Source organism: Engystomops pustulosus, chromosome 7 (genome assembly GCF_040894005.1).
Source record: "Engystomops pustulosus chromosome 7, aEngPut4.maternal, whole genome shotgun sequence".
NCBI lineage: Eukaryota > Metazoa > Chordata > Amphibia > Anura > Leptodactylidae > Engystomops > Engystomops pustulosus.
Genome location: NC_092417.1, coordinates 118,194,900 through 118,222,629, shown reverse-complemented (window position 1 = coordinate 118,222,629; position 27,730 = coordinate 118,194,900). Strand labels below are relative to the sequence as shown.

At 40.4% G+C, this 27,730-nt stretch overlaps 1 protein-coding gene across 3 annotated transcripts in view; it reads right to left on the bottom strand.

The window, feature by feature from the left end:
• Positions 1 to 3,676: 3,676 nt before the first annotated feature.
• CYLD (CYLD lysine 63 deubiquitinase) overlaps positions 3,677 to 27,730 on the bottom strand; it is a 57,572-nt gene continuing 33,518 nt past the window's right edge. For 2 of the 3 annotated variants that reach the window (XM_072117693.1, XM_072117694.1), the window contains exons 13-18: positions 26,215 to 26,281; positions 16,264 to 16,396; positions 15,231 to 15,339; positions 13,680 to 13,798; positions 8,831 to 9,047; positions 3,677 to 4,195 (exon numbers count right to left, since the gene is read on the bottom strand). In XM_072117693.1, coding sequence (XP_071973794.1) covers positions 4,011 to 4,195; positions 8,831 to 9,047; positions 13,680 to 13,798; positions 15,231 to 15,339; positions 16,264 to 16,396; positions 26,215 to 26,281 — 830 coding nt within the window. In that variant the 3' untranslated portion in view covers positions 3,677 to 4,010. Of the gene's footprint in view, positions 4,196 to 6,017; positions 6,091 to 8,830; positions 9,048 to 13,679; positions 13,799 to 15,230; positions 15,340 to 16,263; positions 16,397 to 26,214; positions 26,282 to 27,730 lie in introns of all 3 variants that reach the window. The other variant, XM_072117695.1, reaches the window with a different exon arrangement.

Genomic DNA, 27,730 nt, shown 5'->3' with positions numbered 1-27,730 from the left:
AATAATTTTTGTACAGAAGGTTTTAATTTTTGTCAATGTATGAAAACATTATAAAACCTATACAAATTTGGTATCCCCTTAATCGTACCGACCCAAAGAATAAAGTAGACATGTCATTTGGGGCGCTCAGTGAAAGACGTAATATCCAAGCCCACAAGAAAATGGAGCAAATGCGTTTTTTCACCATTTTCACTGCATTTGGGATTTTTTCCCGCTTCCGAGTACATGGAATGGAATATTTAATACCATCACTATGAAGTGCAATTTGTTACACAGAAAACAAGCCGTCATACAGCTCTTTATGTGTAAAAATAAAAAAAGTTATAGATTTTTGAAGGTGGGAAGTGAAAAATGGACATGAAAAAACAGGAAAGGGCCCGGTCCTTAACCGGTTAACATCAATTGTACCCATCTTCCCTGTCTCTGGTGAAGATAAGCAGGCCCAAACCATGATGCTGCCACCACCATGATTGTTAGAGAGGATGATGTGTTCAGGGTGATGTACTGTGTTGCTTTTAAGCCAAACATATCATTTGGCATTGTTGCCAAAAAGTTTGATTTTGGCTTCATCTCACCAGACCACCATATTACATGTTTGGTGTGTTTCCCAGGTGGCTTGTGCCAAACTTTAAATGAGACTTTTTATGGATATCTTTGAGAAATAGCTTTTTTTTCTTGCCACTCTTCCTCAAAGGCCAGATTTGTGCAGTGTATAATGGAATGGACAGACTCTCCCCTCTCAGCTGTAGATCTCTGCAGTACTTCCAGAGTGATCATGAGCCTCTTGGCTTAATCTCTCTCGCTCTCTCTAATATATATATATATATATATATATATATATATATATATATATATAGACGAGCCAAGAGGAGAGGACCTTGGCGTGGGAGGAAGTAAGAAAAAGTTGTATTTTTAAACTGCCCACATTTTAGATTTGTGGGGGGCTGCATATAATAAAAAAAAGGAAAGCGAGATTTAAATATTGAGGCCGAGTAATAAATAAATGGTGGTGGCGGGGATTATTGGGCTCTATATATACAACAAAACCTGGGGGGATGACTCACTATGGTATCCTTGATTAAAATAGGGGAACCAAGTATTTAAGTACTAAACTGGGGGTGGAGGGGACTTTTTTTGGGGGGAGGGTATGAATAATTGAATTAGGGGATAGGATGATGGGGTGGATTGTATATGGGGGGGGGTCAAATTTTAAATAAAAGGGGGGCTTTTTTGGGGAGAACGGTTATAGGATACTGTATGTAATTGAAGTGGGAGGTTCCATCTACAGGGGAAGATTTTAATTACAGGGGGCTATATATGGGGTTCTGTATATAATTTAATTGGGGGCTATACAGAAGTTCATTAGGGTGGCACTATTTATCAAATTATTATAGGGCTATATATTGAAGTGTGTAGTTTGGTATATATACTCCCCGGCCACTTTATTAGGTACACCTGTCCAACTGCTCGTTAACACTTAATTTCTAATCAGCCAATCACATGGCGGCAACTCAGTGCATTTAGGCATGTAGACATGGTCAAGACAATCTCCTGCAGTTCAAACCACCGAGCATCAGTATGGGGAAGAAAGTTGATTTGAGTGCCTTTGAACGTGGCATGGTTGTTGGTGCCAGAAGGGCTGGTCTGAGTATTTCAGAAACTGCTGACCTACTGGGATTTTCACGCACAACCATCTCTAGGGTTTACAGAGAATGGTCCGAAAAAGAAAAAAATCCAGTGAGCGGCAGTTCTGTTGGCGGAAATGCCTTGTTGATGCCACAGGTCAGAGGAGAATGGGCAGACTGGTTCGAGCTGATAGAAAGGCAACAGTGACTCAAATCACCACCCGTTACAACCAAGGTAGGCAGAAGAGCATCTCTGAACGCACAGTACGTCTAACTTTGAGGCAGATGAGCTACAGCAGTAGAAGACCACACCGGGTGCCACTCCTTTCAGCTAAGAACAGGAAACTGAGGCTACAATTTGCACAAGCTCATCGAAATTGGACAGTAGAAGATTGGAAAAACGTTGGTTGGTCTGATGAGTCTCGATTTCTGCTGCGACATGCGGATGGTAGGGTCAGAATTTGGCGTCAACAACATGAAAGCATGGATCCATCCTGCCTTTTATCAACGGTTCAGGCTGGTGGTGGTGGTGTCATGGTGTGGGGAATATTTTCTTGGCACTCTTTGGGCCCCTTGGTACCAATTTAGCATTGTTGCAACGCCACAGCCTACTTGAGTATTGTTGCTGACCATGTCCATCCCTTTATGACCACAATGTACCAAACATCTGATGGCTACTTTCAGCAGGATAATGCGCCATGTCATAAAGCTGGAATCATCTCAGACTGGTTTCTTGAACATGACAATGAGTTCACTGTACTCAAATGGCCTCCACAGTCACCAGATCTCAATCCAATAGAGCATCTTTGGGATGTGGTGGAACGGGAGATTCGCATCATGGATGTGCAGCCGACAAATCTGCGGCAACTGTGTGATGCCATCATGTCAATATGGACCAAAATCTCTGAGGAATGCTTCCAGCACCTAGTTGAATCTATGCCACGAAGAATTGAGGCAGTTCTGAAGGCAAAAGGGGGTCCAACTCGTTACTAGCATGGTGTACCTAATAAAGTGGCCGGTGAGTGTATAGTACTTAGGAGAAGAGTGTTGTCATCCAGGTGACATATTATAAGTGATTGTTGTATTTTAACGGGCACAGTGTGGAGATGCTCCATGGATGTTAAGATATCTGGCGGTGAATTCAACAGTGATTGTCAACAATGGGAGAAATTGTAATGAAGTTCTCTTACTGATGGAACAAATAGTCACCTGTAAGGCACTAGATGTCACTAATGTCTAGGTCACTGACTAATGCTAATGTTTGAGAAAGTGTCAGCATGTGTAGTATCAGTTATAGGGTGTTCGTGATCTGTGGTGGTGTGTGAGAATATTTTTAGTACTGTTGTCAATATACTTTTATCAGTTAACGCTCTGTGTCCGATATATTGGACACTAGGACGGCATCGGAATACAGTGGCATCCGAATGTAACATCCATGGTCGGAGTGAGCAAATACGGGTTAAAGTGGATAACCCCTTTAAGGTTTTTTAAAAAATGGAGTAGGACCAGGTCTCTGGCTGTCGCCGACAGATTCTAGGGAGAAGGGAGAGGTTTTTTAGTAATGCTTCTCTCATCTCCACTCCACTCCTCACGGCATCGCACAGATGCCCCAGTTACAGGTGAAGAGTTTAAAAAAAAAAAAAAGGGGGGGGGGGCGGGGAAGTGTCCCCCAGAAGGTCTTCTATGAAATCATGGGCGACATGTAAAGTTAAAAAACACACATATGATATGTAAATAAATATTAAAAAAAAAAAAAAAAAGACATGCTACACTATAAAATCATCACTATAGTTGCCCCCCTATCCCCTATACATCTTATAGATCACACTAGGGAATTTTATAATGGTCATTTTAAGCGAATTTGAAAGCTGAAAAAAATATATACTATACATTATAAAAAAATATATTTCCCTTCAGCTTTTGTAACTTTAAACTCCCAAAAAAAAAAATGCTGAAAAAATTTTCATGGTATTGTCCCTTAAACCATTAAGTATAAAAATTCGCTCACACACTCTGGTCAGAAAGGGGTTAAGGAAGAATTATCCAAACACTTGAATATTTTCATTTGTGCTATTTAATACTTTCTCAAACAAAAATAAAATAACACATAAAAATTAGAATATAACTTAAAGCTTTAGCGGTTTTAATTGTCACGTTAACATACATTCAGTAGAACTTAAAAGACAAAAAAAACACTTGAAGTGCAAAAAAGTCATAAATGCAGTTTAACAAGTTATTGATGTTGACAGCAAATCGGTTAAAGGACTTGAGTGTATGAAAAACTCTTTCCCTCCACCACTCTGTAAAAAAATCCTTGTGGCTCCACCAGCTTCAGAGTGAGAGGCGGCCTTTCTAGTGCTCTCCATGTCATACACACACAGTTGTTCACTTGTACAAGCTCATAGTGGGGCTCTGGTACATGCACATGTAGGCATCACACAGCAGCCGCCGCGCACAACCCTGAATGTTTCGAGAGTCTAAGGCATGAAGTTCTTCCAGGGACATTTTCAGATATTCCCCAACTTCTGGGCATGGAGTGACCTGTGGAATGTTAAATCCATTTTGCCCACCTGAAAGAAAAAATCATAGCTAGTTAGTTCAAGGCTATTCTATGGCTTTACCTAAAAGGATTCTCTACTTCCCAAATAATACACACAAAAAACATAAACCAACATGTTATTGTATAAAAAGCTATAAACACACTACATAGGAGACCCTATCCTTAACTCCTTTAGGACGCAGCCAGTTTATAGCGTAAGGCTCAGCCACATTTTTTCTAATCTGACTTTATATGGTTGTTACTTATCAAAGTTATTCTGAGATCGTTTTTTTTGCCATTTTCGAAATTCGAAATCATTGCGTTTTTCACACCTAAATAAGTTGTTGAATAACATTTCCCATATGTACACTTTACATTTTCATAATTTTTGAAATGTCTGGCTTACAAATCAAATATCGATTTTCCGTATTTTCAGAATTTACTATTTTGGGGATAAATAATGTTTAAATACTGAATGAAATTTTACATATTTAACCTATATAAGCAACCCATTTTCAGATCTGCACCCCTCAAACTATCAGAAACGGCTTTTAGGAAGATTGTTAACCATTCTAAATTTCACCTCCATTTTGATATAATTACTATAAAGATCTCAAGGGGTTAAGTTTTATTGGTTATACGTTAATTTAGCCCTAAAATGATAGGACCTCAAGAGTAACTGTAAAGGTTTTTTGTTTTCCACAAATCAATAGCTCTTGGGATGTAAAACAACTTTGCCTATTATCTTTATTACCTATATGCATTAGTTTCCTTGCAATAGCCCTTAGATTACCTTAGTGCTGCAATGGCTGCCTTCTCTCCATGTGCTGATAAGCCCTGGTATCCGTCAGAGAAACAAAGCGGAAACAAACTAGGGATTCAAGGGAGGGGATGAGCTGCTGCTCCCTACTCACAGAGAAGGTCATGTAACAGTGAAAGCAGTGTATACAGATGTCTCCTCCACAGAATAAAGAGGTACAAGATCTTCCCTATCAGTCCCTCCATCCCAGTCTGTGATTTTACAGAAGTCTCTCTGTCTCTGCTCTTCTCTCTGCTCACGTCCCCCACCTTGTCATCGGCAGTATCAGCTTTGTAACTGGTGTACTAATGATTTCTACCAATTATTACATGTCCCCTGCTCCTCCATGTGATAGAAGCTGCCAGGCTAGTCACCATATTCATCTTGTATGTGCACTGTGCAGTGTTCACTGGATTTACTTGTGGGAAACTAAATAACTGTAATGTTAAATTACTTTAAGAGAGATCACAAGGCATCATGGGATCTGTTGGCAAGCTAACTGGCCTCAGCCTGAGGGCATAGATTGACAGATATTTGTCTCCGCCCACTTCACCTCAGGTGGGAGAGATTTTTGTCAAACACTTTAAGGACAGAAAAAGCCATACATTTGGAAAGAAAAGGACAAGCAAAGGGGGATCACATCTAATAATTTGGTAAAATCACTATAGCTTTACAGTTATGCTTTAAAGGTCAGTTCACATGACCATTTTGATTCTCATTCCATTTATCTCCTCTCAATTATATGAATAATAGAAGGCAAGATTTTTTTTTAACAACATTAAAGTCCTGTATTTTAAATGTTTTTCATCCTTTATTCATATTAATAGAAATGTAAACAAATAACATAACTGAAATAACGGATATGTAAAAATGAACTTGCCATTTCAGTTTAGCATTGTTCTTTAAAAACAAAACAAATGAGAATATAACCGCAACCCTCATGCAGAGGTTAACTCAGCCTCACTGAGAATCACTGCCTTCTCTACTGTGATGGGGGTGTCCAGTTTCAGCAAATAAATGATTTGTTTGTATAATGAAGTGTTCTACAACATACTTTGTTTCAGTTGCTCATGGTTTTCTAGATCTCTGTTTACTGTCATTCTAGAGAAAGCTTCTATGTTTACTACCTGTGGATAAAAAAAATGTGTTCATGGTCATGTGATGTCACACAGGCGCACAGTGCGTTATATCCATGGTCATGTGGGGTCACACAGGTGTACAGCAAATTATATCGTACGGCTCTAATTACTGACCTGTGTGACATCACATGACAATGGACAAGCAATGAAGCTTTCTATAGAATGTCAGCCAGCAGAGGTTAAGAAAACCACAAGGAATCCATTTAAATAGTATCGTGGAAGATTTTAAGTATATTTTAAGTGAATAAGATTTATTCATTGAAACCGGACAATCCTTTTCTGATACTCAGTGCTACCGGCTATCTTTGGGATACATTAACTTTTACAGGACTTTTTCAAGTTTTGTGTTTGTTTTTTTTACTCCCCCCCCCCCCCTTCCAAAAGCCATAATTTTTATGACGGCACCATTAAATATTTAATGCAATGTACAAGAAAGCTGGAAAAAAACTGCAAATGTGTTAGAAATGTACATGAAACACAATTGCGATATTTTTTTTTAAATTATGATACAGATAACTTTTCATACTTGAGCTTTAAAATGTGTAATTTATTGGATTTGCAATTTTTACATTTTATTAATTATTTTTTTTAACAATTACCGTATATACTCACGTATAAGCAGAGTTTTTCAGCACAAAAAATGTGCTGAAAAACGTCCCCTTGGCTTATACACGAGTCTATTACCCCAAAAAAATTACCCACTTAAAAAAATAAACTTAAATACTCACCCTCCGATGTCAGCGCGGCTCCCCGATGTCCCCGATGTCAGCGTGTCCCGTCTTCTTTCTTCTCCGCGGCTCCTCTTCTCTCTTCTATCATCGAAGCGGCCATGTTTTCTTCATGGCCGCGCATACTATGACGTCAGCAGCGGCCGCGTCATAGTATGCGCCTGCTAGAAGAAAACATGGGCGCGGGAAGAGTGAAGAGGAGCCGCGGAGAAGAAAGAAGACGGGACGCGCTGACATCGGGGACATCGGTAAGTCGCGCCGACATCGGGGAGCCGCGCTGACATCGGAGGGTGAGTATTTAAGTTTATTTTTTTAAGGGCCGTGGGGGCAGGCTGTATACTACTGGGGGCAGGCTGTATACTACTAGGGGCAGGCTGTATACTACTAGGGGCAGGCTGTATACTACTGGGGGAAGGCTGTATACTACTGGGGGAAGGCTGTATACTACTGGGGGCAGGCTGTATACTACTGGGGGCAGGCTGTATACTACTGGGGGCAGGCTGTATACTACTGGGGGCAGGCTGTATACTACTGGGGGCAGGCTGTATACTACTGGGGGCAGGCTGTATACTACTGGGGGCAGGCTGTATACTACTGGGGGCAGGCTGTATACTACTGGGGGCAGGCTGTATACTACTGGGGGCAGGCTGTATACTACTGGGGGCAGGCTGTATACTACTGGGGGCTGCTGTATACTACTGGGGGGCTGCTGTATACTACAGGGGGGCTGCTGTATACTACAGGGGGGCTGCTGTATACTACAGGGGGGCTGCTGTATACTACAGGGGGGCTGCTGTATACTACTATGGGCTTGCTGTATACTACTGGGGGCTGGCAGGCTGTATACTACTGGGTGGGTTTGACCAATGCATTTCCCACCCTCGGCTTATACTCGAGTCAGTAGTTTTTCCCAGTTTTTGGTGGTAAAATTAGGGGTCTCGGCTTATACTCGAGTATATACGGTAAAATATTAGGTAAAATAGAGCTGAAAGACGACAAAATATCTAAACTACAGTAGGTGCAAAGAAGAGTTAATCTAATGGGTTATTCATTTGGGAAAATTACCTTCACAGGACAATATTGGTAATTTTTCCCAGAACCCATTTCGGATTACGGACAAGTACAGATTGGTTTTCTCTTCTTGGCTTCAATGATTTTTCAGGGATGCTTCACTGAGCCATTCTTTTCACTGGGCATTTTTACACTTCAGTTTTTATCACTGATCAGTGGTCACTTTAGAACCTGATCTTTTTGTGTTCGCTTGCAGCATTAGATCAGTTTGAAAAGGCCCATTGAAAAGAATGGGTCAGTAAGGTATCAGTGACAAATCACTGAAGCCAGGAAGAGAAAACTAATATGTATGTGTCCATAGGCCAAACTGGGCTCAATGAAAAACACTGATGTGAAATTAAAAAAATGGCAAAGTGAGACCACCCTAAAAATGAGACTTTTAAAATCACTGCCACAGGATGCAGAGACACACAATAAGCTAAAGATTGGCCCGAATAATAACTTTTGTGAAAGTAAAAATTCAGTAAAATTTGTGAAAAGATGTTCGTCTGAGAAATGATCATATTTGAAGTCAGGAAGGACTTTTTCCAATTGGCCTCAGGCTTATTGGGTCTATTGCCTCCCTCTCTTAACGGATCTGCCTTCAACCTTCTCTCCTATGATTTGGGTTGTGGTGCTATGGTTAAACACCTTCCCTGGGAAGAAAGGGAGAATTTACTGAAAGGGTGAATTAAAAGGATCCATTATTTACTGACATGATTAAATATGTACTACACCAGATTGTGTACCTGTCTAGGAAGATACTGCTTTAACAATATACCCACATAGTGCGCTAATTTTCATATACAGCTTCATGCGCAAGTAATGACTTCAGGCAGGCTGTATGCGTGACTTGCCAAATTTGTCTGGGGTGCTGTGCCCATTCAATAGCTGCATTTACAGCTTTTACACCAAATTTTGAAAGGGAACAACATAAATTAAATACATACCATCACGATCTGCCATGCTGTCAAAAAATACCCATGCTGAGTCATCTCTGCCATACTTCACAAAAGCCACATAATGACTGGTCTCAATGCATAAAACTGCAAACAAGTCCATTTTCTGGTATGGTATGCAGCCATGTCTCCAGTCCCAGTCTGGAAGCTCTTTGGGCAGAGACACTGGGTTGAACTTATGATGCTGTCTTTTTGGGTGGAGGTGAACCTTTAAAAAGGAAAGTCAGAAATTTAAAAAAAGATAAAAAAGGATGACCAGGAAAATGAATGCAGACGCATGGAAGAGGCATAAAATATTAACTGTAAAATCTTCTACACATTTCACCCACATAGGGATTTAAAATTATTTCAAGAGAAAATTTTACCCCATTAAACTACTAGCACCCAAAGGTAGGGTGAGAAATGTCCTGAGGACAAAGGGAGGATGCTGATCTAATTCACTTGCTATGGAGGTGTCCTAAGATTTCCAGATATTGGGAAGAAATTATTAAAATATGGAAACAATATACCAGGTTATATAAAGATTAGATCCATATATATTTACAAGTGGTCCCTGACTTAGACATACCTCTCTGCCCGATGTAACCCCTGGTGAAGATCTCTGGATGCTTTACTTTAGTCCCAGGCTGTAATGATCAGCTGTAAGGTGTCTATAATTAAGTTTTATGGATAATCCTTGTTCCCGTAAGAGCAAAAAAAATCCAATTGTCACTTGGACTTAAATAACTATTAGTTTGAAGCCACGATTATTAAATATACCCCTTTAGACTAACATAAAAATTAAACTTAAAAACAAGCCTTGTACAAAACCTGTGAACCGTCTGTAATTTTGGATACAGAAATGATGTGATCTACTGGAATATCAAGTCTCTAGAAATCATTAGAAAAATGACTGCTAAACTGTTGCTGGCAGAACAAAGGCTTGTATATTAAGGATATGTCTATATACATGGTTAGAATAACTTGTTTGTAATGCTTCATGTCATTTCTTAGTATTGTATTGGAATGCCTGGATTAAAATTATTGGTACACATGCAGAAATGTTTACTTGTGAATAACAGTAATAATAAAAAGATCCCCTCTACACTCCTTTTTTGGAAGCTGGAAATATTTTGTATGTTCTAGTTGCTTATTTTTATAATAAAAGGATATGAACAAAAAAAGAAATGTCCTTTACAGAATTCTGTTTTAGGCAGGGGCGTAACTAAAGTGGTAGCAGCCCCCATGGGGTCCCCGTCATCTGACCTAACACTAAAAAACGAAAGATGCACACAATTATATACATATTATACTGCACATGTGTTTGAATCTGTGATGTGTATTTGCTTCATATGTATGTAAATGTGTGTAAGAGTGTATAAATGTGTGTATATATGAGTGTACTATACATGAAGTCTACTATAGAGCGCTGTTTCTCCTTGTTCTGCCTCTGGTTTTACGTGTAATCTTAACTAGAAAAAATCTCCTTCAAATTAAGTTAAATTAGATAGGAGTCATATTTTGGCTAAGCTGAGAAAAGTTTAGAGGGTACCAGGGAAATGTCACATCAGACGGCCCTTTCTTTGGCTATCCCTGAACTCATTTTGGATGAGATTTCAACAACATTTCAAATAAAAGAAGCAATTACAGAACAGATATTTCATACTGTACCTGAAAGGGCAGGCCCGGCGCCAGCACCCGGCTAACCCGGGCAAGTGCCGGGGTACTGGAGGGGCCCCCGGACCAATTGTACCAGGGGAGTTGCTAGGTTTTGACCTAGCGACGCCCCTGGTACAATTGGCCGGTGCCCCGGATCTCCCCGGGTCAGCAGGACATCAGTCCCACTGCCCGGGAGATTCCTTCCCTCTCTCATCACGATCTGTGTCCTTTGGACACAGATAGCGATGAGAACATTTGCACTCACTGCTTTCCCCAGCAGGAGCTGCAGCCTCGGAGGCTGAAGGACCTTTGATGATGTAATGGTCACATGACCTGCCGGGGGAAAGCAGCGAACACACAGAGAGCTGCATTAGTGAGGTGAGGGGGGAGACATGACGGGGGCCAGGGAGGGGGGGAGCACATGGGAGGCTGTGTGGGCACATTACTTACTGGGGGACAGTGTGTATACAGGGGGAGGGAGGGGGGTGGCAGTGTGTATACTGCGGGAGGTGAGGCAGTGTGTATACTGCGGGAGGTGAGGCAGTGTGTATACAGGGGGAGGGGGGGTGGCAGTGTGTATACTGCGGGAGGTAAGGCAGTGTGTATACAGGGGGAGGAGGGGCAGTGTGTATACAGGGGGGGGGCAGTAATGTGTACATGGGGTTTGGGGGGCAATGTGACTACTGGAAGGCGGCCCATCAAGGGGCCCCACTAGGGCTCTGTCGCCCAGGGGCCCACTAAAACCTGGAGCCGGCCCTGTGAGAGGGTTAGTAGTTTAAAGGGAACCTGTCATTAGGAAGGTCATTTTTACATGATGACAAGTTGCATTTTGATTTCAAATATGCCTTTGTGTTGCTTCTGAAGAATTTCATTGCTTTTTAATAATTTCATTGCCCTCCCCTGTTCCTTTTCCCCACTTACAACTCACTACCACAAGCAATTCTCATTTAAACTGCACCCCCAGGACTCACCGCACCTTGCTGGCAGGAAACCAGGTAATGTTTAAGAAACAATTAAAATCTGTGGAATTATTCAGATACACGGCAAAGGCATTTTTTTTAAATCAACATCTTTAACTCTTTTTGCTCTCTACCCATAATGCTGATAGAATACTATAATTGTTTTTCTCCCCGTCTCTAATTCAGAATACTGTAATTGTTTTTCTCCCTGTTTCATATTTAGCTTGATAAATAAATAAAGTCTGGGCAGGGATTCATAGGATATTTGTTAGAAAATAAATTGAATAGAAAATTACAGCCAGAAAGATAGAATAAATTATCAATCTGTACTGCTCAGAGCTGTATAAACAAACACAGGGAGATCAGATCTAAGCATGTAATCTGCCTTCATAGACACAACCTATACAGGCGAGAATGCACATGTATATATATAAAGATTAAAGTGGTTACTAAACAGAGAGCTCTGTAACCTGATGCTTTTTTACCAGCTAAGAAAAATTCCTTAAAGTACAACTATAAAGCATAAAAACGTTTGCCTAACTCTGCAGTGAGCAAAAATAAGCAATTCTCCAATTTACTCTAAATAGCTATCTGCAAGTGTTTAGCTGGTAACAGAGGTTTTACCTTGCCCCCAAGGAAAATCTCCATTTGTTAAGCTTTATGGTAACCATGGCAAACAGTAGAGAATAGCTAGAGAATATAGGAGACTTGTTGGGAAAGGCAGTAGGAACTTGAGTGATTTCACAAGCATCATGCTTCAGATCGGCCAATTGCAAACATGCTGTCCTGTTCTTGGTTCAGTGCCCTGAGTGAATGTCACAGCCAGGAAGTGCCCACCCACTTCATGAATAACCGAGTCTGATATATCTCAGGATAAGAAGCCGCCACCAGTATGATACAATTGTTGTCAAAGGCTCTCTCCAGCTGTGCTAGAACTATTTTTGTCAGTAACTTTACGGTTACGCTTTAATAAAGTATATTAGACAAATGCCTATAACATTCCACCAATACAAAATTTACAATTATCACAAACAACAGTTCCAATGGCCGCATGGAGGGATATACAGGAAAAAGATAGGACTTGTCTTATCTTTCCCAACATTATGGCCGGTATGTCATGCATTGCTATGGAGACGACTCTCCATGGGACTGAATGTATGCCCCCCCCCAGCTGCGGCCTGGAGAGCATACGTTTGTGTGCATGCAGCCTTATGCTGACTGTCTGCAGAGTATAAGTGCAACTTGGTACTAGAATTTCTGTAGGGTTACAGCTTTCGGAATGACAAAGTTGTGAGGTGTAAAATCTGATCACTGTTAAATTGCACATCTTTTCTAATGGACCTACCGTATATATACTGTATATACACGCACACAAAGACTAAAGCAGGACTATTAAAATGGGCCAGTTCTTAGACTTTGCCCCATCCCATTACACAATTCTACTGTTTAAAGTGTGTGTGCACAAAACATGATATTGTATGTGATGGTGTGTGCACTGCCATCAGCGCGCAGGGAAAGAAGGGCAGGAAAGAAGGGGACCTGCGGGTTGTGTCAGGCCAATACAGTGTTTTTCTTTTTTTTTTTAACTTGAGTATAGGTTTTTTCCAGCACATTCTTTGGGCTGAAAAACTTGGCTTACACATGATTTTATACAGTAATATATATTGGTGTAGACTTAAAGGGGTATTCTCATCTGGCACTCACATTCAGTTTGATTAATCTGCCATATATAAACATTTCTTCAATTGGATGTTATTAAAAAAAATGTTCCTGTGTGAAGATAATTTCTCATAAATGTAGTCATTTTATCCCTTAGAAACGAGATGGCTTCCTCGGATACGGCCACCTCTGCCTGAGAGATTGCACAAATAAACAAAAAGGTTTCCGTATATGAAATGCCTGGGAGTTACTGCAGGTCCCGCACCCGTCCTGTGGTAATGATCACTGAATCCTGGTGGTCAGGCAGGACTCTATAGCGCATGTCTGGCCACCGCTGCCAGAGTGTGACATGGTCGTAACCGAGGAAGCTATCTCGTTTCTAAGGGACAACATGACTACATTTATAGAAATTATCTTCACACAGGAACATTTTTTTTAATAACATCCAATTGAAGAAATGTTTATATATGGAAGATAAGTGAAACTGAATGTGAATGCCCAGGTGAGAATACCCCTTTAAGGTCAGGTCCCAGTATTCATGATTAGAAAAAAGAAACTTCTGTATGTGATACACATATACTAACCTGTGTATTGCAGGTTTTACAGAATTGCTTGATTTTCCCTGCAGAAATATCACTGTCATCATAGCATTCTCTGCATTCATACATGGCAAGTCCTCCACAGATGCGGCATTGTCGAGGGGCTGGAAAAAGACAAGAGAAGATAGCAGGATTACAAATGCACTGAAACTTCTCCAAAAGCCCCCTCTTTAACCACTTCGCGATCGCCCGCCGTGCATTCAGGGCGGCGGTCGGGTCGCGCTGCATGGAGAAGGCTCGCGGGCTGAGCCCTCTCCATAGCCGGTAAGTCTTTGCTGCACAGTGCAGCAAAGGCTTACCGGTAACACCTGCGATAGGTGCCAGCACTGATCGCAATGTTTTCACAGCGATGGCTGCCGGCAGCCTCAAAAAGATAGCGGCGCATGGGCGCTATCTCCATGGTAGCCTCGAGTCTTCCGAAGGCCATTTCGTTTTAACCCCTTCATTACAATGTGCTGATAGCACATTGTAATGAATGAGGAGGAAAATCCCCATATACTGCCATACTGTAGTATGGCAGTATATGATACAATCGATCAGACAACCTAGGGAGTCTGAAAAATAGTAAAAATAAAAAAAAGTTTAAAAAAAAAAAATATAATAAAAAAAACTAAAATTTCAAATCACCCCCCTTTCCCTAGAACTGACAAATATAAATAAACAGTAAAAATCACAAACACATTAGGTATCGACGCGTCCGAAAATGCCCGATCTATCAAAATATAACAACGGTTTTTCAATGCGTTTAACCCCGTAATGGAAAATAGCGCCCAAAGTCGAAAATGGCACTTTTTTGCCATTTTGAAAAATATAAAAAAAATCTATAAAAAGTGATCAAAAGGTCGTACAGTCCTAAAAATTATATAATTGAAAATATTATCAAATTTCGCAAACAATGACACCACCCACAGCTCCGTACACCAAAGCATAAAAAAGTTATTAGCGCCAGAAGTTGGCAAAATCAAAAAAATAATTTTTGTACAGGAGGTTTTAATTTTTGTAAATGTATGAAAACATAAAACCTATACAAATTTGGTATCCCCTTAATCGTACCGACCCAAAGAATAAAGTAGACATGTCATTTGGGGCGCTCAGTGAAAGACGTAATATCCAAGCCCACAAGAAAATGGCGCAAATGCATTTTTCCACCATTTTCACTGCATTTGGATTTTTTTTCCCGCTTCCGAGTACATGGCATGGGATATTTAATACCATCACTATGAAGTGCAATTTGTTACGCAGAAAACAAGCCATCACACAGCTCTTTACGTGTAAAAATAAAAAAGTTATAGATTTTTGAAGGTGGGGAGTGAAAAATGGACATGAAAAAACAGGAAAGGGCCCGGTTCTTAACCGGTTAAAAAGACACCCCTCTCATCTAGACCAGATTTCTAGGGGAAATTACAACTATTTCTTCACATACTGCAGATCTTCCTGGAGATGACCAAGCCTGTAAAAGGCCATTTGTTCAAGCAATTGTGGGTTTCATGGTCTGTATTTATGCCCCATGCATTATAGTTCCTTGGCACAACTTACTGTCTTCCAATAAATCAGTGATATTCAAATCCAGGGAAGGGAATATTTTGTTAAACATCTTGAAGTCTTTCCCAAATCGAGGCATCTGAATAATAAGACATGATGGCGCCTAGGAAGACAGAAAATTCATTTATCAAGTAAGCATCGTCTGGATTCAGAGCAGGAATACTCAGATTTGCATTTTATTTCTAATTATTTACCAATTGTCACATATCATTCCTTCAAATGGTCATATCTCCTAGAAACACAATTCAGATGTCCTATCAAAAGAGGAGAGTCTCCCCAGAACATCATATCCGGATAGTTTTTAAAATCGCAGTAGTTAAAATTACAGTTGGCAACTGAGATCTGTATTTAAAAATCTAATTTTTTCACTCCAACTTTAACAGTGGACATCTCTGGAAACTCGCAGGGAAATTCTCCTATTTAATAGGACACCAGTATTGTGTTTCTAGGAGATATGACTTTTAGGTTCTCGTGCCTTCTACCTTCAGCTCACAGGCTGGAGGGGGCTCACTTCTATGTGCCACCTTCATGACAGATATATACGTTCCTATCTGCACGGGGCATGCACAAATAGGAGAAATGTAGCCCTGTGGCAGTCATGAAGAGGTTAATAAATTAACATCAAAGAGGTTCTGCCACAATAGACACTTGTGGAGTCCATAATGTACCCTGAAGTTACCCATACTGGATGCAGCACAGAAACACATGTACATCTACAGTATGTTTCAATTGATATGGGATCCTCAGGAGACTTCTGATCCCATAGTGAGGATAGGGATAAGTGTTTATTGTTGCACGTCCCTTTTACTAGATAGTGTTAGTAATGTATTGAGTACCTAATACCATTACACGGAGAAATGCTTAGTGTAAAGTAAGGTAGTCCTAAAAATTCAGTCTTATATCAAACTAATACAGAATGGCATATGGATGAAAGACCATCAAGAGAGGAAACAATCAAGGTTCCAAATTCTATATGGAAACCCTGGTGCATGTACAGCGAATCACCAGTCATGGCACCATGTTTTACCTCTGCAAACTTTAAGCTGCTGTTAATGAACGACCACTCAAGTAGCTGCTGTATGGTGGGAACGCCAACGTTCTCATTCTTCTCCATGAAGATCTGATAGAAGTAACAATCTTGCACTTTCTGTCCTGCAGACCTGAACATATAACATGCAAAAAAATCTAAGTGTATGATACTATAAACTGACAACGTTATAAACTGAACAAAAAACAATTGAGCTTTTATTTGTCATTTGGCCACTAGGTGTCACTCTATACAGCCAGTAAATCCTAAGTGAACACTTGCATCTCAAATCATAGACAGAGACATATACTAATAACTTATATATGGCTATACGTAGTTAACCAGTGAGGGTCAGGCAAGCGCAGCTCTCATTTACTGCTATGGCGGCTGTGCTTGCAGCCTGTGATCTAGAAAGTAAAGATTTAAGAGATCACCTTTATTCTTGTGTTCATTTGCTGGACAACTCTATTGAGTGATATCAATAATTTCTTACCCTTAATTGTATTTCCTGGAACCACGACAGTACCTCCACCGGAGGTTTTAATAGACTGTATGAGACTTTAATGTTTGATTAGCACACATACACACAACTATTTACAAACTTTTTTTTTTTTTTTTTTTGCTACCTCCGTGACTGAAGAATAAGGTGAGAAAAAAGAAAACATCACCAGGAAGAGAAAAAACTGGGGGAGGGTAATCACAGGGGGCTGTCACAGTTCCAGGAAATACAATTACCAGTAAGTGATTATGGATTTCCCCCTTTCGCCACAACAGAACCATGACTGAAGAGAATAACAGAAGAAATGGAGAGGGATCACTGATGAAAGTACCCTGCGGCCAAAGGTCAATTCATGTGCACGTGACACATCTAATCAATGGTTCCTACAGAAGGTGTGTGGCATATTTGACTCAATGACACCTCTCTATACTCGGCCCAAGAGGTGGAAACTGCCCTGTATATTCTAGCCCTGATAGTCATTTGCTGAATAAGCCGATGTGATGGCCATCTTGATCCACCTGGAAATAGAAGCTGGAGAGGCTTTCCTACCCCTATTCTTTTCTCCATATGCCACAAATATGCTTTCCGACTTCCTCCAATCTTCCCTCCGATCCAGGCAGGCTATCATAGTTCTTATGGCATCTTATTTGTGAAACTCCTTCTCCCTATCAGAGACTGATTATCACAAAAAGATGGTAATCTGATCTCCTGGGACCTATAAAATTTTGTAGCTACCTTTGGAAGGAAAGCTGGATCAGTGAGCAACACTATTATATCATCCATGATCTTAACAGGACAAGGAAGATATCTCTCACCTATCCTCCTAGCTGAAGCAACTCAAAATACTGTTTAACCCCTTAATGCCAAAGCCACTTTTCACCTTCCTGACATGGCCCATTTTTTCAAATCCGCCCTGTGTCACTATAAATGGTTATAACTTTGAAACGCTTTAACATATCCAAGTGATTTTAGAATTGTTTTCTCGTGACACATTGTACTTCATGTTAGTTGACAAATTTTGGTGGTATGTTTTGCATTTATTTATGAGAAAATCAGATATTTGGTGAAAATTTGGAGAAATTCTTGATTTTCGAACTTCAAAATGTTCTACTTTTTCCACACAGTCATAACAGCAAAAAAACTTAATAACTAACATTCACCGGATGTCTTCTTTATGTGGACATGGTTTTTTATGCATACTGTTATTTTTGTAGGATGTTATGGGCCTTTGAACGTTAGGTGCGATTTTTCACATTTTCATAAAAACCACAAAATCCTGCTATTGAGGGACCTGCTCAGGTTTGAAGTCACTTTGAGAGGCCTAAATAAAAGAAAACCCCATAAATTACCCCATTATAGAAACTACACCCCTCAATGTACATAAAACAACTTTTATGAAGTTTGTTAACCCTTTAATTGTTTTACAGGGGTTAAAACTAAATCGGATACAATTTTGAAAGTAAATTTTTTTTGGCTAAATTAATGTGTTTTTCAAAAAATGTACAAATTCTCAGTTGATAAAATACCAAAACGCTCCACAAAATTTGATACCCAATCCCTCCTGCATATAACAATCCCCCATGTGTGGTGGTAACCTGCTGTATGGGCATCAAAGGGAAGCTGCGCCATTCAGAGCAGATTATGCATTCTCACTTTTTATTGGCTATACAATCCTTTATTTTTTTGGCAATTTGGACATAAGGGCTTATTTTTTGCGACATGAGATGCACTTTACAAATACATCATTTTAGTGGGTCATTAGCTTATTGATGAGATTTTATTAACTCTTGAATGCATGGGTGAAAAGAAAATTGGTTTCCTTTCTTTTTGTATTTTTTGGGGGTCGTACACCATACACTAAAAATACTATATTATCTTTATTCTATAGGTCACTACGATTACGGTGATACCTCATTTATAGTTTTTCATTTAATTTTACAATTTTACTAGAAAAAAACTAATATAGAGGAAATTTCATTTGTTTTTGCATCGCCATCTTTTCGGAGATGTAACTTTAATATTTTTTTGTTGATAGAGCTAGTTTAGGGCTTATTTTTTTAAGTGTTGAGTTGTCCTTTCAATTGATACCATTTTGGCGCACATAACTTTCTTTGATCACTTTTTAGAACATTTTTGTGAAGAGATTTTATGAAAAATTTAAATTTTTTACGAGTTTTTCGGGTTTTGTTTTTACGGCGTTCACCGAGCAGGCCCAATAATGTTTATGAGTTATTGTACGGATTGTTATGGACGCGACAATACCAAATATGTGGGTTTTTTTGGCGATTTTTGTGGGGTTTTTTTTTCATTATATTGCATGCGTATAGGGAATGTTTGTGTTTAGGGGACTAACTGTATTTAATTAATTCTTTTTATAAAAAAAAATGTTTTTATTAAATATTTTTAACTGTGTTTTATCACTTTTACAGGTAAGCTTGAACAAGCGATCCACTGATCACTTGTTCAAGCTATTCTTCACCTTACACAGTGTGTTACACTGTTCAGTGTGTTAGTCGGGTCCTGCCAGAAGGCCGGACCCGGCTCACGGAAGGAGGATTGCGCAGCCCCGGGCACCGGCAGTCCCGGGGCTGCGATCGCAACAGCGGACCCCCCGGTAAGCGCCGCGGGGGGTCCAATTCTTCTCAAATGCCCGTTGCACGCCGCGGTCAGCGCGACCGCGGTGTGTTAGGGGTTAGCACCCGCAATCGGAGAAATCTCCGATCGCGGGTGTCAGCTATAATATATAGCCGACACCCGCAGCTTCTGGCCCCGGCTCCGTTTAGGAACCGGGGCCAGAAGCTTGACGTAAGAGTACTGCATTTTGCGGGAACGCACCTCCCGCCATGCAGTACTATTACGTCAAATGTCGGGAAGGGGTTAATAGATAGACATCTATCTGAAACTTCTTCCAGAAGTTCAAAGGGACCCTTAATCAGAAAATTTAGGACCAACTTGAGGTACCAGGGAGGTGCTGAGGATCTTTTAAAAGTTGTCAAATGTGAAGCTGCTAGTGAATCCCACTATCCAGGGATGAATGGCTAGGGAACTCAATGGAGAAACCTGGACTTTAAGTGTTGGCGGCTTGAGACGCTCTTCTAATCCGGCCTGTAAAAAGAATCTACAGTCTTAGTAGGTTGTTCTAGATCTGAATCCTGGACCTGGCAAAAACTGAAAAAATCCTTCCAGAGGTTACTACTTTCCTACTTTTTTGTATTATAGAAATTACATTTCCAGAAAGACCCTTTTTAAAGAAATATTAGCCTCTCAAATTCCAGGCAGTTAGATGTAGGTGACTGACATCTGGATGGAATATTGGACCCTTGATATAGCAGGTCCGGGATCTCCGGAAGGATCCACAAGTCTAAGATTGTCAACTCCCTCAAAGTCGAGAACCAGGCCTGTCTGACCAAAAGGGAGCTATGAAGATTATTCTGGTCCGATCCGGTCTTATTTTCTTCAGAATCCTCGAGGTCAATATCAGAGGAGGGAAAGCATATGCCCGGCTGAATCTCCATGTCACCGATGGAGCATCTAGGGCCCATGGCCGATCTTACAGATTCAGAGAACAGAATTTTTTGCCTTCCGCCTGAAGGCGGGTTATCATCCCTGAACACTACCCCTCCCCTTGTTTTAACTGATGGCGACTCAGGCGACTTGACTCCCCAGATGCACTGCTACTCCAAACGGAAAGGTTTGAAACTGAAGATGGATTAAGGTTCCCTTTATCAATATTGCTAATCTTAGATACTTCAGGGATTCAGGGTGGATATGAACATGATAGTAGGTATCTGAAAGGTCTTTTGATGCCATATAGCAGTGATGGCGAACCTATGGCACTGGTGCCAGAGGTGGCACTCGGAGCCCTTTCTGTGGGCACTCAGGCCATCACCAGAGATGACTCCAGGTATCTTCCTGCAGTCCCAGACAGCCCAGGACTTGCTGTGCACAGAGGTGTTTTAAAGTGACAGCTCGACCTGGGACTATTTTCTGCTTTATTGGTGTCCTCAGGTGCTGGTATCAATGAAAACTGTGATAGAGAAGGGAGTATAAATCACAAATTAAATTTCTGTGTTGGCACTTTGGAATAAATAAGTGGGTCTTTGTTGTAGTTTGGGCACTCGGTCTCTAAAAGGTTTGCCATCACTGCCATATAGCAATCCCTGTAGAGCAGGTTTACAGTTGTCCTGAGATATTCCAACTTGAATCTTGAGAAACCGGTTTAGAGGTTTTAAATTTATTATCTTTCTTAAGGAACGATCTGGTTTCTTTGCATGAAACAGGGTTAAGTAGAACCACAAGCCCTCCTCTTGTGAAGGGATTCCGCTCAACAAATTTTGGTTAATAGAGATGCTATCTCCATGGATTCCTGGGTTCTTTCTCCGGAGACTGAGGTGATCTTGAAACAAGGTGGGGGAATGGATTTGAATATTGACTTGGTTCCCCCATCTGCTCCCTAAGATCTTTTTCTATTCTTTTATGCACCTCAAGAGCCTTCCCCCTCCATAGGACTTCTGGCATACTTTTTTTCATTTTTAGTCTGAGGAGTGACCAAAAATGAAGCCTCTCTTGTTGATTCTCCAAAGAACACTGGAGAAGAGGGAGTCTGGATGATGGGAGGGGCAAAAATTTTTTTTTCCTTACAGATGGTACTTGGGGAACCTCTTTTCTGGTCTACGGCTTTCTCCAGTGTGGATCCAAACAAGAATTCACCCTCACAGGGCAATGTTACAAAGGTGATTTTATTTTTTTACGCTAAATCCCCAGTCCACCCTTTGAGCCACAGCGCCCTTCTGGCCAAACTGAAAAGAGCTGATGACCTGGCCCACAATCTGAGGGCGTCCACTATAAAAGCTGAGGCCTTTTGGGCTGTTGTGATGTCCACTAGGAGTTGGTCTCTTGGAACAATAACATAGACCTGGATACACAGGTAGTTTGGTTTAACTGGTTCGTGACCGACCACCGTGTATTCACGGCATGCGTCGGGTCCCAGGGACTGAGCCCTCTTCATAGCCAGTAAGTCTTTGCTGCATATCGAAGCAAAAACTTATCGGTACCACCCGTGGTCGGTGCTAGGGCGTCATCTTGCTGAGGATAGACGCTCCCCGTGACGTCATCGGTCTTTTGAGGACTCGAGGCGGTCTCATTTTAATCCTTTCATTACAATGTGCACAATCAGCACATTGTAATGAATAGGAGGAAAATCCCCATATACTGTCATACTGTAGTATGGCAATATATGATAAGATCAATTAGACAACCTAGGGTTAAAGTAACCTAGGGAGTCTGAAAAATAGTAAAAAGAAAAAAAAAAAAAGTTTAAAAAAAGTAAAAATAAATAAAACCTAAAAATTCAAATCATAAACACATTAGGTATCGTCGCATCCGAAAATGACCGATAAAAAGTGATCAAAAGGTCGTACAGTCGTAAAAATGATATAATTGAAAACATCATCAAAAGTTGCAAAAAATGACACCACCCACAGCTCCATAGAACAAAAGTATGAAAACGTTTTTAGCGCCAGAAGATGGCAAAATTAAGAAAAAATTTTTTTTTACATTTTTGTAAATGTATGAAAACATAAAACCTATACAAATTTGGTAATTGTACCGACCCAAAGAATAAAGTAGACCTGTCATTTGTGGCGCACAGTGAAATCCGTAATATCCAAGCCCAAATGAAAATGTTGCGAATGCGGTTTTTTTCAACATTTTTTTCACTGCATTTGGAACTTTTTTCCCTGCTTCCCAGTACACTGCATGGAATATTCAATACCATCAATATGAAGTGCAATTTGTTTCGCAGAAAAAAACCCATCACACAGCTCTTTATGTGTAAAAATAAAAAAAAAAAACTTATAGATTTTTGAAGGTGGGGAGTGAAAACCGCAAATGAAAAAACAAAAGGGCCTGGTCTTTAACCGGTTAAAGACTGAAGAGGAGACCTCCCATGCCTTATGGAGGAAACTGTCAGCCCTCTTATCCATTGCATCTTTCAGTACTCCGAAATATTCCAGTGGAAGTGCTGCCTTCTTATAAATGGCTATGTCCACCTTAGGAGCTTTATCCCAGTGTTCCACATCATAATTTGCAAACATTTATTTCCGCTTAGCGGCTCTGGGCACAAGCACTTCATGTGGCCTTTTCACTCTGATTTTATGAGGGACTATGTTTTTCCTTTTTTCACCTAGACCCTGAGACATGATGATATCTTGTATTGACAGCTGTTGCTTTTCCATGTGGCCATTCTATCGTGGCCCTTACTTAATTAAATGGTCCATTTTCTCAATGGAAAGAGGGCTCTTTCTCACTGGTCTTCCTCCTCTGAATCCAAGATAATGCCAGTCAGCTTCACCTTCCAAAATATCTTACTTTCTTGAAGTAGACAGGGAGGCTTGGGACCCAGTCATCCTTCTAGAGGTGTCCTCAGGAGTGCCCAATAAGTCCCTTTCTTCCTCCAAACTCATGACTGAAGCGGACAGGGAGGGGGAGATAGGTGGCTGTAATCAGCAAAGGCTGCACACTGAGGTTCAGAACCAGCAACCGGTCACGTGGTACACTCAGTATAACCCCGCAGTAGCATCCTTCCGTGATGTATCTGTCAAGGGAGCTGGGGCCCATCCTCCATTGAGCCCAGCCCCAGGACCTGCTCCACATCCCTGCATACCATTTCGCGGTAAGCCCTGCTGCCCAGGAGACTTGGGCCTTTAAAGGGAACCTGTCGCCAGGAGACCCATTTTTAGCACTCCCCCAGTCCCCACAGAGCATAGTACATGCACTGCCAAAGTGTGTTTGTCTAAAAAACTGGTTTTACAGAAAAAAAGATATGTTATATTGTACCTTTCATTAGCATCTGCTGTGTGACTAGGCAGTTGCCCAATGGGAGGGGCTGGAAAGGAGCCATTTCCCCCCAGTAGTAGGACAGACCTTAGGAAATCTTCTGTCACCCTCACTGTACACTACCCAAACCAACTTGGCTTTCTTATAAAGGCTTTTTCAAATGTGGAACAAATCGTTGCATCCCATGCAAATATGTACAAAAAAACGGCATAAGAGACGCCTCCGTTGCCCTGGAGATGGGAAGCATCGGAGGTCTAACTTGAACAACGGGAAACATGAAAGGTTCCTTTCTTATACCAAACAGTATTTTATTGTTTATAGTGTAATATAATAAAGTTATGTATTTTAAAACTATTGTAAAAAGACATGTGGAAACTTTTGAAGTACGGAGTATCTGAAAGGCATACGTGCACACCAGGGCCGGTTCTAGACAAAGTGGGGCCCTGGGCAAAACTAAAAGTGGGGCCCCAAAATAAAACTATTTTATTACCAATCACAGTCAGAAAGAGGCTCCCTTTAGTATGGTAAAACAATCTGTAATATGGGAGGATTTTATAGGAGATAGATTGGAGATTGATGGGCAGCACCTTGGCTCAGTGGTTAGCACTACAGCCTTGCAGCGCTGATCAACATCTGCTTGTATGTGTTTGCGTGGGTTTCCTCCGGGTCCTCCAGTTTTCTCCCACACTCCAAAAAATGACTGGTAGGTTGAATAGATTGTGAGCCCCATTAGGGACAGGGACTGATGTGACAAGCTCTGTGCAGCGATGCGTAATCTGTGTGCGCTATATAAATAATTATTAATTATAATTATTATGATAGAAGATAAATATGAAAGATGATAGAGATTTCTAGATACAGAATATAAAGTAGATGATATGAGAGATAAATACAGTAGAAGAGAAATAGAAGATTGATAAATAGAGAAAAAGTGAGATTTATAAATGGTTAGATTATAGGAAATAGATAACTAGACAGATAGATATATAGACAGGAGATGTTGCGTTAGGAGCAATTTTTACAATTTTGACGTTTAAAAATAAAATCAAAATTACAGCTAAATTCATGCAATTTTGATTCAAACTGAGACTTTTTATAAAAAATCCTTAAAATTTTACTTTGATGGCAAAAAATTTACTCCAAACAGAAAATATTTACCTTCACATCTCCTAAATGTAATAAATGAACATGTGTAGAGTTCACAAATGTGCAATATTCATATGTTCACATAAATAAATCCACAAAATATCACTAAAACTGTAATAACTAGATATCTTCTTATGAAATAAAAGGCAATAAGAGAGAAAGGGTGTTCTTAGATAGTTCTACATAGAGAAGGGTTAAAAACATGAATATTAGTTGATATTATTCCTTATCAGAATGTAGTAACATATAAAGTGAATATTTCCATTATCTGTGAGGTGCAGCAGCTCCTGTGTGCAGCAAATTTTCCCTGTAGCCTGATGGCTAAGAATCTGGAGGGGGGACACACTTCAGAGGGCTGTATCTTTGGCTCTGTGACACATAGAACCTCACTTCTTTCTTCCTATGAAAGAAGAGAATCTCTCCTTTCATATGAATCTATATTTATGTTTCTAAGTGTCAGGAAAACGGAGCTATTAACTGTTAAACTGCCATCGGGAGTGATTTATATATATATATAAATGGCACCTGATATTCTCACTTTAAACCTGAATATCTCTGGATCCATGGCACCTAGAAACAAAATTCAAGAATCATTTGAATAAAGAGGTTCTCTCCTTTCAGGGGGCCCTGGGCAATTGCCCACTTTGCCTACCCATAGCGCCGGCCCTGGTGCACACGTCGGGCCACCACACCTTCTCACAGGTGAATTCATTTTTGAGAGCATAAAGCCGAGTGCACGTTTTCACTTCAGATATACCATGATTAAGAACGGCTTGACCGTTTGAAACGCGTTGGTTGAAGGGGAGTAATGAAATCATACTGTGGATCTTGACAAAATAAAGTCTGAAGTTTCATTGGAACCTGGCTGGATCATTGAAAGTTTTTTCACATTGTTTCAACCTTGACAAACAAGGTGGAGTCCGTGCCATTTCCATGGTATACGAGGCTGGAGGTGAGCTGGATCAGTTACCTTTTTCACAATATAACATATCTTTTTCTGTAAAACCAATTTTTAATATAAAAACACTTTGGCAGTGTATGTACTATGCTCTATGGGGACTGGGGGAGTGCTAAAAATGGGTCTCCTGGGGACAGGTTCCCTTTAAGGTGGGCAAGACTAATGCCCTCTTTCACCTGACGGTGCTTCTGAGAGCCTCACTGAGGAAGCCACTGAGGAATGGTAAGAGGTACGAAGCTTTAAGGGATTCCTGTGACGGGGCAGACCCCTCTCTCCGTTGATGTCATGGTGAAAGAGGGAAAACTAGATTACAAAGATTTGTATAATTGGACAATTCAATTTCATATGAGAAAAATCTTAATAAGAACAGAAACATCTAATATATTTGGGAGTGGAGGTCAACCCATGATTGATGCAGTATATACCTAGATTAGCTGACTATTAGAAGATCATGACACAGATAAAACCAATTGTAACATACGTTTCATAAGTAATCATTAGACTGGATTACCTTATTTTTAACAGGGGATCTACTCTTAAAATATGATGGAACAATATATTCAAGAATTCTTCTGGATCTGTTTAAAGAAAGGAAAAAAAAAATAAGGTAAAAGTTTGAATCAGAAAAATATGAAATTATGATGTTGTTATTCTTTACTACCAGCAGATGGAGCCAGCACACAGTAACTGAAGGCAAGACTATAATCTATACTCAGCCCTAACAGGTCCTAGAAATAAAGCATGCTACTATGTTTTCTCCTCAAGTACATAACTTTTAAGTACAATTTGGTTTAACCCTTTAGTGAACAGCCTGTTTTGGACCAGGATATCCAAGCACTTTTCACTCCTACTTTTCAAAAGCCAAAACTTTTTTAACATTCTATCATCAACTGTATAGGGCTTTTATCATGTTGGTTGTGTGGAATTGTTTAATAGCATATAGAATTTATAGATGTACTTAAAACCCTTATCCAAGTACAATTTGCTGTATGCTATACTGAACTACAGGTATTCTGGGAATATGAACGTCTAAATAAATGAATATAACAAAACTCAATGTCATTACTCACAAAACTGGGCTTAAATTGTTTAATAATTCACAAAAATATTATGGGCTTTCTGAAGTAGGTGGAGCTATCTCAAATATGGCCACTATCTAAACCTTCAACTCCCATGATCCTTTAGTTCTCAGTAACAGCTCCTCCCTCTTATGCTCTGGTCCCAGTGATGATATAAAAACTTTCTTGCTCTGTTACCATAGTAATGATGTGTGTAACTGCCATCACTGCACATTACCCACTGAGATGATCTCCTCCACAGGGAAAGTCACCGGACTGATTAAAGGGCTAGTAGCATTTTAATTCTCCATCATAGTGTTTTCCTTAACATTTTTCTTCTAAGGGGAGCAAAACATTAAATAAAAACTAGTTACATATGTGTAAAATGGTTTTCCATGGATAGGACCATAGACTCCTCCTGACTGTGGTGAGAGAGCAAATGAGTGGCAGGCGAAAAGAGGCAAAACATAGAGCCAGGGCCGCTGCTGCGCCCCACCAGCAGCACCTCTCAGCCCCTTACTACTCCTTCTTCCCCATCCGCTGGCCCCCCGACCTGACCCCCATCATCAAGAAGTTCTACTGCAGAAACAAAAGGCAGCAGGAGGTTGACCTATATTTATCCTAACATAATTGCCATGGGGTTTCTGGCAGAAAGACTTGAAGGTGTGTACAGAAACAATAAAGATGATGTTGTAAGGTTTTTGGATTAAGGGGATTAAGATTTGAGAACTTTCTTTCGTGGGTACACCCTTTTAAGTGTACTTCTGATACGAAGGGTCCTTCTTCTGAATCTTCTGGGTCCTGCAGCTGCTCCGGGTAGGCTGTGTTGTGTTGTCACAGCCCAGCCCTGGCACTAACACCCAGGATATGAAAACCTCTGACAGGTCACAAATATGCTGAGGACTACAAATCTGCAGCCAAAAGAATTTTTCAGGTACAGATTTTTTCTCTACTCCAGTGCCTTTATGA